This window comes from Gopherus evgoodei, chromosome 4 (genome assembly GCF_007399415.2).
Source record: "Gopherus evgoodei ecotype Sinaloan lineage chromosome 4, rGopEvg1_v1.p, whole genome shotgun sequence".
NCBI lineage: Eukaryota > Metazoa > Chordata > Testudines > Testudinidae > Gopherus > Gopherus evgoodei.
The window spans coordinates 30,659,394-30,671,035 of NC_044325.1; the positions used below are offsets into that span (position 1 = coordinate 30,659,394).

Genomic DNA, 11,642 nt, shown 5'->3' on the forward strand with positions numbered 1-11,642 from the left:
AGAATGAAGTCTATTCTCTGTCTGTGTGTGTTACTTGCTGGGCTTCATGCTGTTGTCCTGTCTCATAACGTACCTGACTACCACAGTGACCAGGATGGTCAGACCGATATTAATCTCCCACAGCAGCTTACCTCAGTTGGAGGCAATGTCGTAACTGAAAACACGACCTTTCTCAAACTAGCTCCTAGCAATGCTGACTTTGCATTTAGATTCTACAAGCAGATTAAATCAGAAGCAGCTGACAAGAACATTTTCTTCTCTCCTCTGAGCATCTCCACTGCCTTTGCGATGCTGTCGTTAGGTGCCAAGTCAACCACGCTAAGTCAAATTCACAAAGGACTCTCCTTTAACCTGACGGAGATTGAGGAGAGGGAGATACATGAAGATTTTCATCATCTCATCCACATGTTAAACCGTCCCGATAGTGAGATCCAGTTGAATATGGGAAATGCTCTTTTTATACATCATCAACTGAAAGTACTAGATAAGTTTTTGGAAGATGTCAAAACTCTGTATGAATCTGAAGCTCTTCTAAGCAACTTTCAGAATTCTACAGTGGCTGAGAAACAGATCAATGATTACATAGAGAATAAAACCCATGGGAAAATTGCCAACTTGGTCAAGGACCTTGATCCACTCACTGTAATGGTTCTTGTCAACTATATTTTCTTTAAAGGTAAGATGCTCTACAGACAGGTACATGTAGCACATACAAGCTATGGAATTCTGATAGTGGTCTAAGACAAATAAACTGTTTTTTTGTCAATGGATTGTCAGGTCTATGAGATTACCCAACTTCAGACTGATGCCTTATTAACTTTTTTAGGCATTTCCATGAAACTTATAGTCATCCTAATAGGAAATTTTGGTTATAATAAAGCACCTAAATCAAGGGCACTGGAAACTTGTAGAAGGGATGGGGGGAAAAGCCAAAGTGAATTCCTGTGGTCCTTCTCCCCTAATCCCACACTCCCTCCTGGCCCTAGTCCCCTCATCACATAAGAGCCCCCAGACCTACAGCACTTGGTGCTGCCGGTCTCCTACCTCCAGTGGCTGCATGTGGGTCAATGGGAACCAGTCGCATAGCCCATCCTCCTTCTACCCTTCCCACCAGCTGCTGTCCGGCACCTATAGCACCGTGATCAGCTCCCCTGCTGCAAAACGCAACCCCTACCAGTGCTGCTTCCCCCCAAACTATGTCCATGTTAAAAAGTGGGGGGCAGGGCTCTCCCACTTTCAAAAGTGAGGTGGCCAGGCTCCCTGCTCCCTCCAGTTCTGGTGACCTAAATCCATATTTAGTCACCAGAACAAGATAATAATTATGTTATTAGGCATGCCAAGCACCTATTGCTTGGAAGTGAACAGGAGTTATAGGTGCTCACCACCCCTGCAATGCAGGTCAGTTTAATCGTACTTCCTAAACATGGAGATAAAAAAGGGGAAAAAAATCCAGAATTCTACAGATTACATTAGGAGTAGAAACATCTTTTTCTTTGATGTTTTGCTGTCCCTGGGATGTTCCCAGAATGGAAAATGGTTGATTTCTGCCCATTTATTTCCCTGATACTCTTGAAGTATTATAACTGAAGGCAATATATTCTACCAGTGGTATCCAGGAGCCACAAAAGGGTGTCTTTCAGACCTGGAAAATTTCTTGCCAAAACAGACAGCTATTTAACTGAAGAGAAAGTGGTCATGTGGCACTCTGGTGAGGCAGCATCTAAGAAAGGCAATAGGCACTGATCCTGTGCCATAGAAATCAAAGGGTGCCATACCACTGACTAGAGCAATGCAGGATCGAACTGATAATGCCTAGGAGAAGGCTGGAACTAGCAGAGTTGTGGGGTAGGTCCTACCATAACATTTTGAACTTTGGTTAATTTCAGCCAACTTTTGATAAAAACAGATCCTTTTCAGAAGCTTGGAAAGCACGTGCTTTCCCATCCGTGCATTCATTGCTAGTGAGCTGCATCACTTGTGCTAACATTTTACAAGCAACAGAGAAGGAAAGGAAATAAAACAAACAAACTTTCAATTCCACTCCCTCTGACAGTCCCATGTCTCGAGACTTAGACTGCAAGGAATGAGTAGAAGAAATTTAGGTAACATGAAAAAGAAGTTGGATTTATTAATTAATCTGGAGCTCTATCAGATTGAGGGGCCTCAATATAACAGCACAGAAAGTTGTAATACTTGGTCACTATTCTTTTCTCAAAGCAACAGATTTAAAGAAAACCACAGTATCAGTTCATTTCACTTGTCTGGCTTTCATCAGGACTACAGTAAATCAGTTTAATATCTCATCCAACAGAGATGCTGTATGCTATTGAAATTGACTGGCTAACCAGCCTCAAGGCAAATGTCCTATTTTTCAAATGAGCTTGCAGTTGACTTAAACTTCAAATATAAACTTGTTACATTTAAATTAGTCTGATCTATGTTAGAAATGTCTCTTTCCCAGTATGTTCAATGGCATTCTTTCTTTTTGTCATCAGCTTATTGGGAAAATCCTTTCAGTAGTTTGTTGACCAAGGAAGACGACTTTTTTGTGGATGCAAAAACATCTGTCAAAGTTAATATGATGAACAGTGACAAAACATATAACACATACCATGACGAGGAGCTGTCTTGCTGGGTGGTTGAAATCCCATACAAAGGAAATGCTGCTGCGCTATTTATTCTGCCTGATGAAGGGAAAATGGAGCAGGTGGAGGATGCTCTGTTGAAGGAAACTATGTGTAAATGGACAAAATCACTTCAACAAAGGTAACCATTTTACTGCTACTATGTCTATGTATGTTTACTTTCAGGGCTAGGCAGTGCCTGTAGATACAGCCCTGGGCAGAACATTGCATGTTGCTCTAAGGGAAAGCAGTGGAAGAATTAGTGCCTCGGACACACACTTCTCAAACATAATGCCTCCCAGAATGCCCATCGTGCTTCAGCTCTTTTGGCTAGAGATTTGGCTGGAACATAGAGGTGCAAAGCCATTCCTCTGCCCTTTCAGAACCCCTCTGTGATGAATGCACCCATTCACATCCTATACACTATTGTAATAATCTTTGTACAAAACATGCCTTGAAGTATCATTTGAAAACTAATGACTTTCTGTAAGTTATATCACTGTTAAATCTAGGTAGCAAGAGTCTATGTAAATGCATGTCTATGAAAAATGTTGGTAGGACATGTTCAAACCCATATAACCCCTATTAGGTGGGAGTGATTAAGCAGGTCTATCTTGAATAAAGGAATGTGGGTTTACCTCAATTTACATATAACTAGTACGTAAGATCCTTGAGACAGCAAGAGAGAGACAAGGCAAATCTGCATTTCAGCATACACATGGGAGAAGGAAGAGCATGGGGCAGACTCTCATGGCCCTCCAGACCCTCATGGCTTTCTTTACTGCTTAAATAAACTTTGCGGTGAGGGGTAAGCCTCAAAAGAATCCACTTCAAAGATATACTGCACTATAGAAGTGAGCGGCAAAAACCAGGGATTCTTTCTCTCTCCCTTTTCATCTCTCACTCTTTAACCTAAGAAGACAAAAGAAACCAGGACTTTGAATTTTGGGGCCAAATTCTGACTTAAGTGTTTGGTCAGCGATGTTGCTGGAAAATGTGGCAAGAATTTTACCTTGAATCAAGTCTAGTTTGTTAAGTTTATTTACTAGAAAGTATTTTCTCTTTATTTCACTTTTAACCATTTCTGACTTTAATGTCTTATTCTTGTACTCACTTCAAATCTCTCTTTGTAGTTAAATAAAGTGGTTTCATTCTTTAATCAAAACTAACGCAGTGTTGCATTCAAACTGAATTCTTTCGGTAAATCCATGTAGAGAAAAGAACAGGAGTACTTGTGTCACCTTAGAGACTAACAAATTTATTTCAGCATGAGCTTTCATGAGCTACAGCTCACTTCTTCGGATGCATAGAATGAAACACACAGACAGGAGATATTTATACATACAGAGAACATGAAAAGGTGGAAGTAGCACAGTGACCACATGTAGCTAAACAAAAATAAAACTCAGGGGATTGCCCATTTCATTCCCCACCTGTAAAATGGGACAATAATATTTACTTCCCAGACTGGGGCATTGTGAGGCAAATTCATTGGTAGCTGAGATCCTTGAGTGGTATACATTATCCAGCTGCAAATATTTAAGTATCCACCCACTTGACAATAGTTTACCAGAGTTTTGTGTTTCTTTTTTAACAGAAAAATCTACCTGTACCTTCCTGTATTCTCTGTATCTGGTACCTATGATGTCAAACAGCTGTTTGAGAAAATGGGTGTGGTTGATGTGTTCACTAACAAAGCTGATCTCTCTGGAATCACTGGGCACCCTAACCTGAAGGTGTCAAAAGTAAGTTTGTAGAACACAGATGTTGCTAAATGGATTTGTCTGTTATTTTCTTTTGAAATGACCCATTCCAGCTTCTGGTCAGGTGACTGGTAAGATGCTCAGCTGGCATGGACAGGTGAGGCAGAGTTGCAGCATAAGGAGGACAGACCCACAGATTAGTGCATAGTCTTTCCTCAAATTAAGCATTAATTTGCTTACTATACTTAATACAGAGGCTCTCCAAGCTTACTTGACCTTCTGGAATGTCCTTTAGAAATCAGTACCATCAGATAGGGAAAAGGACAAAAGAACAGGGAAAATGCAATTGCAACTATTGTTACCATAAAATAATTAATATGTAAAATGGTATGGCAAGAGTTTGCAAATAGGGAGTCTTATTCTACAATAGGTATTTATATGGCCACTTGTTGCTTAGTAGCTAAGTGTCTCATAATTTTAATGTATTTATCTCCACAATACCCCTGTGAAGTAGGGATTTACACCTATTTCACAGATGAGAAGTGAAGCATAGAGAGTCTGAGTGACTTGCTCCAGAGCACACAGGAGGTCTGTGGCAACATACTTCCCAATACACTTACACTTACTGAGTAGTGCCTTATAAAATGAGTCGGCAGATTGACTATGGTGTCACAGAGTAAGTATCAGAATTTCATCATGATACAGTAGAAGGAAATAAGAGAAACAAGGTTGATGAGGTAATATCTTTCATTGAACCAACTTCCGCTGGTGAAGGAGGAAAGTTTTCAAGTTTGATGCAGCTCTGCCTCAGGTCTGAATAAAGTCTGGATAAGGTCCAGACAAGGTTGGACAAATTCAAGGTGGGACAAATTAAGCATAAGGGTACACACATGCTGTAGGAGACCACTTAAAATGAAGTGAGTAATTAAGAGCTAGCAAGCAGCAGGGTGTGATAGACACTGTTGTAATGAGGCAAGTAAAGTATATATTGTGATAGACATGCTTAGGACCCATGGATCTTAAAATTATAAAAAAAGACAAGAACACCTTTTTCCGCATGGGCAAACACAAAGGGATCACTCCATATCTGACCTCTCAGCCCTCATGCTCAAAGGAAACCTGCCCAGCACCTTCAAAAGACAAGCCTGGGAAATTAAATTCATAAGTTTGCTGGATACTAAGGACTATGGACTTACAGATGAATTGAGCAATAAAATCAATGTAACACTTTGAACACGCCCTGCTGCTTGCTTCTCCTTAATTGCCCACTTCATTTTAAGTGGTCTGCTATAGCATATGTATGTATTTATGCTTAACAATCTCTTCCACCTTGTATTTAGCTGTGATACTCTGGTTATCTTCTCCAGACCTGACAAAGAGTTTGGTGGAGTACAAAAGCTTGTCCTTTCTACCAGCAGAAGTTGGTTCAATAAATGCTATTTACCTCACCTGCCTTAACAACGAGGAGTCCTAGTGGCACCTTAGAGACTAACAAATGTATTTGGGCATAAGCTTTTGTGGGCTTCATCAGATGCATGGAGTGAAAAATACAATAAGCAGTATATATATTATAGCACATGAAAAGATGGGAGTTACCTTATTAAGTGGGGGCTCAGTGCTAACGAGGTCAGTTCAATCAAGGTGGAAGTGGTCTATTCTCAACAGCTGACAAGAAGGGATGAATATCAACAGAGGGAAAATTACTTTTTGTAGTGACCCAGCCACTCCCAGTCTTTATTCAGGCCTAATTTGATGGTGTCCAGTTTGCAAATTAATTCCAGCTCTGCAGTTTCTCGTTGAAGTCTAGTTTTGAAGATTTTTGTTGAAGAATTGCCACTTTTAAGTCTATTATTGAGTGTCCAGAGAGACGGAAGTGCTCTCCTACTGGTTTTTGAATGTTACAATACTTGATGTCTGATTTATGTCCATTTATTCTTTTGCATAGAGACTGTCTGTAAAGACTCCCATCTTTTCTTGTGCTGTAATATTTATACTGTTTATTGTATTTTTCACTCCATGCATCTGATGAAGTGGGTTTTAGCCCACGAAAGCTTATGCCCAAATCAATGTGTTAGTCTCTAAGGTGCCACAAGGACTTCTCATTGTTTTGATGATATAGACTAACACGGCTACCACTCTGAAACCTCTCACCTGCCTTGTCTCTCTCATATCCTGGGATGAGCAAAGCTACAAATACAAATTGAAAACAACATAAGGAAAAACTAATTTGAGTTGCATTAAGGAGAACAAAGTGAGTGTTAGTTCTTAGTGTAGCTCCAAAGAGTAAAAGAAATTGGTTTACATTTGCACTGTGAAATACCATTTCACTGTACCCAAGAGAGAAATATATTAGGCGAAGCTACACCAGGGAGGTCACTTATCTAGCTTCTTTCCCTCTTATGTTGTTTGTTACCATTTATCTTGAATTATCTTCTGTTTTCTGCTGCAAAGTAACTCTCTGATGCATAAAGGTACTAGAGTTGTTTGTGATGATGAAACAATTCTTCTATAATGTTAAACAATTTATTAAGGGAGTCCCCCTCTTTGTGGATGAGCGAACAAGGGATTTGATACATGCAATTTAATCTATTCATATTGTTGTGCCTAACTCTTCCAAAGATTTATAGGCAAAACGCCTACTGAAATCAAAGATAGTTTTGCCTGGGTTGGGAATGTAGGGATGGGTTATGTTTTGTGTTGGCAATCCTGTACTCATTCTGTTCTTCTTTCTTAATAGCTGTGGTTTAAATATGAGCAAGTTCATCTGCAGATGTTGCTCCCTGTTTTATGCTCACACTGTGATCTCTACTTCATTTCCTCATAGGCTGTTCACAAGGCTGTGGTGGATGTTAATGAGAATGGTACCGAGGCTGCGGCAGTCACTATTGTGGAAATTACATTTACATCTCTTCCCATCCCTCCTCCTCCTACCATTAAGTTTAACCGACCTTTCCTGATACTGATTATTGATAGAAATATCAACAGCATCCTCTTCATGGGGAAAATAGTAAATCCTATAGAAAAATAATTGTACGGTCACTGTACATGTCCCAGTGCTTCAAAGGAGTTGTTTTTAAATGCCCAGGAGTATGTGGACATACCACAGACCACTTGGTGCCAGTGACTGTAACTAAATTGCAATTGACATAAATTCTAAACAAATAAAACATGAGTATGGCAACTCTTTGCCTACAAACAAACAAAAAACCTGGTTTTTCTGTGAATTGAGTATGTATTAGTAAATGTCTCAGGTAAATGTGAAAGAAAGTCCTTGTAACTAGGTGACCAGACAGCAAGTGTAAAAATCAGAATGGGAGGGGTGCTGGTAATAGGTGCCTATATAAGAAAAAGCCCCCAAAATTGGGAGGGTCCCTATAAAATCAGAACATCTGGTCACCCTACATATAGATGATACTGATAATAATTAGTGGGGGCTGCAGAGTACAAGATACCCTCCCCCCAGCCTCCTACATTGCATCCCTCTCTGTATGTTAATCATATTTTCTAACTGACAAAAGAGACACTGAGGTGGGGATGGGGGAGGTCACAGGGAGCTGGTTTGGAAGCATAAGAGAGGTTGGTGGAGATGTCAGAAGTAAAACAAGCTGCTTGATCCTCTCTGCTGTCCCACCCTGTACCCTCTTCAGAGTGAAAAGCTGGGGCATTTCACAGCTAAACGGTGGGATGGAAGACGACTGAATTTCTCTCTTTGATCCTGTCATGGTTCTCTCCTAGTTCCAAACCCACTACCTCCAATTCAGTCTTCCCCCACTACCTCGTGCCCACCTCTCCCACCGATTCACCAACTGATTCCATTGCCCCTTTGTCATGGTATAAACCCCCACTCTGAACCTTAGCGTCCAAAAGACGGGGTACCAGCATGAATGCCTCTAAGCTCAATTACCAGCTTAGTACTTGTAGTGCTGCCATCAACCAGGAATTCCAATGCCTGGTACACTCTGGTCCCCCCAGAACCTTGCCTGGGGACCCCCAAGACCCAGTCCCTCTGGATCTTAACACAAGGAAAGTAAACCCTTTCCCTCACCGTTGCCTCTCCCAGGCTTCCCCTCCCTGGGTTACCGTGGAAGATCACTGTGATTCAAACTCCTTGAATCTTAAAACAGAGAGGAAAATTCACCTCCCCTCTCCTTCTCTCTCCCCCTCTCAGACTCTCCCTGAGAGAGAAAGTAATCCTAACACAGAGAGAAAATTAACCTTTCTCTCTCCCTTCCCTCCTTTCTCCCCACCAATTCCCAGGTGGCTCCAGACCCAGTCCCCTGGGGTCTCACCAGAATAAAAAAACAATCAGGTTCTTAAACAAGAAAAAGCTTTTAATAACAGAAAGAAAAAACAGAAAAAATTATCTTTGTAAATATAAAATGGAATAGGTACAGGGTCTTTCAGCTATAGACACTGGGAATACCCTCCCAGCCTAAATATACAAGTACAAATTAAAATCCTTCCAGCAAAATACAAATTTGAACTCCTTCCAGCCAAATACACATTTGAACTCCTCCCAGCCAAATACACATTTGCAAATAAAGAAAACAAACATAAGCCTAGCTCACCTTATCACCTAGTACTTAGTATTTTGAATCTATAAGAACCTGTATCAGGGAGATTGGAAAGAAACCTGGTTGCACATCTGGTCACTCTCAGAACCCAGAGAGAACAACCACCAAAATCTAACAGCACACACAAAAACTTCCCTCCCTCAATATTTGAAAGTATCCTGTCCCCTGATTGGTCCTCTGGTCAGGTGACAGCCAGGCTCACTGATCTTGTTAACCCTTTCCAGGCAAAAGAGATATGAAGTACTTCTGTTCTATTAACTCTTACTTATCTGTTTATGACACCCTTACACTCAGCCTTGCCAGCCTGGGCCATCCCACGCCTGGGATCTGCTCAGCTCCCTCTAACCAGCCCCAGCTCAGGATATCCCACCGTTCCCACCCATGCCTTTCAGACCAAGAACACCTCTTCTTCCTACCAAACCCTCCCAAGCTCACAGCAACCCCTTTCTGCCCTGAAACCCTCTCCCAACTAACACCACCTGGATCAGAACAAAAATATACAAAACCCATGGAGACCTTTCCCAGAGGTCAGAGTCCTTCCTCCAACCTGACAGCCACCACCAGGTTCCCAATCCCCTTTTCTCCAGAACTCCAACTCTCACCCCTATGCCCAGAACCTCCACCCTCAACTCACAGTTGTTGCTGGATACAGAAAAACAGGAGCAGAGTCATCAGGGAGGGACTGTGGCTGTAGAGAGCCCTTTACTCTGAATAAACTTCACAGGAGCTTGGAAATCCTCTTCTGTCCTCCTCCCTCTATTGCTTGTAGCCCAGGTGCTGCAAGCAGGATCTCTAGGAGCTGGAAACTGCAAGAAGCATTACAGAAAGCAGCTAGATGAACTGAAGCCTAGATCCTAAGGCTGCTTGGTGAAATCCAGCCTCGCAGAAATCCCTGTGACAAGTGATACTGCTTCCTGCCAGAGCGGTAGCAACAAGGAACGTGGCCCCCTCTGAACATATGTCCGGGGCCCCTTACAATGCAGAAACTGGAATGCGGTATTTATTTTATACAATATACAGGGTTCATATTATGTATACATAGGCCTACAGTGTACATGTATTCCGTATTTACGCAAAGCGCTTCTTTCGAGCCTTGTTCTCCTCAAATTGGTTAATCAATGCATCATAGTCCAGAGATCTGGCAATCTTGTTTTCGATTGAGATAACTGCAAGCGCAGAAAGCCTGTCATCTGTCATGGTTGAGCGCAGGATATTCTTGATCAGTTTCATTCTGCAGAAGCTCCTTTCAGCATCAGCGACATAACTGGTGTGGTCAGAAGAATTCTGATGCAAATGCAAAGATTCGGATATATCTCCTGAAGGCTGTTCTTGTATATGTACGTTAAAAAATTGTTTGCCGTGACAAGTCCTCTCTCTTTCTCGATGACATAAATAAAACGATTCAATTCCATTATGAGTTCGTTGGCATCAATGTCTCCCATTTTTCTTTCAAAATTTTTGCTGTGATTCTCCAGTTCATTTTCTCTGTGACACTGCTTCAGGCTGTTAGCGTTGTACAGAAATCCAAACAACTTATACCACTCCACGAGTTGGTCAAATCGCGACGAAACAGAAGATATGGCCTGATCAGTGAGAACAAGAAAGAACTGCGATTTGAATTTTTCTTCAGCAGAAAGATAACTCGAATCATCAGCACATTCATAATCAAACATTCTCCTCTTACGTCGCACCCTGGTTTCTGGAAACACCTGCTCAATACCCATATGCTCTGCTATTTCACGTGCATTTGTGACCACAGAGTTATATCCTGTATTTCGATAGTCTTCCAAAAACTTCATTGTAGCACCGACTTCTGCCTGCAGTACGTCAATTGACACATCTGGTGACTGAATTAATTTGCTGGTTTTATTGACGTGAAATACTATATCGTACCATGTGTACACAGTTAGAACAAAAGACCATGTAGTAACATGGTCTAAAAGCACACCGACTTCTGTTGCTGTATTGCCATCTTTCTTTTCGAGCGCATATTCTCGCAAAGATGACAAAGCATTGCACAATTCTTCAAGGTGATAATGCAATGGCTTCACAGCATCAATTCTCGACTCCCAACGACTGTCTGATAACCCTTTAACAGATATTGGCATATGTTCTTGAAGTATATCCCAACGTGAAGGTGAAGAAGAAAAGATAACGTATATTCTGTTAATCAGACCGAAAAAGTCAACGGCATATTTCGATGACTTTGCCGCGTCTGAGATCACAAGATTCCAAGTGTGAGCTCCACATGGTACATACAAGGCACGGTCATTTATTTCTAGCATGCGGGCTTGAACTCCTTTATTCTTTCCTCTCATGTTTGCACCATTATCATAAGCTTGGCCTCTCATGTCAGCAATGTCTATTCCTAAGTTGTTTGCCTTTTCAAGAAACGCTTCCAATAAGCCCTCGCCAGTTGTATCATGAACATTAAGAAAACCAACAAACGCTTCATGAATATTGACACCATCTTTGCATTCAACAAAGCGTAACACCACAGACATCTGTTCTTCATGTGACACGTCGGGAGTACAGTCCAAAATAACTGAATAATATTTTGCTTTTTTAAGCTGCACTATGTTGGCCTCTTGAATATTACTGGCAACAAATTGAATCAGCTTGTTTTGGATCTGCGGACTGAGGTACTGAACATGTGTCTCTGCCTTCTTAATCCTCTGTAAAAGTTCGCTGAGGACAGTATCATACTTTGCAAGCAATTCAAACAGTCCCAAAAAGTTGCC

General features: G+C 41.3%; 1 protein-coding gene across 1 annotated transcript; it reads left to right on the forward strand.

The window, feature by feature from the left end:
• LOC115649814 (alpha-1-antitrypsin-like) lies at nucleotides 1-7,446 on the forward strand. Its single transcript, XM_030558845.1, has 4 exons — nucleotides 1-676; nucleotides 2,496-2,766; nucleotides 4,222-4,369; nucleotides 7,152-7,446. The coding sequence occupies exons 1-4, from the start codon at nucleotides 4-6 to the stop codon at nucleotides 7,353-7,355; spliced, it is 1,296 nt and encodes a 431-aa protein (XP_030414705.1). The 5' UTR covers nucleotides 1-3; the 3' UTR covers nucleotides 7,356-7,446.
• Nucleotides 7,447-11,642: the final 4,196 nt, after the last annotated feature.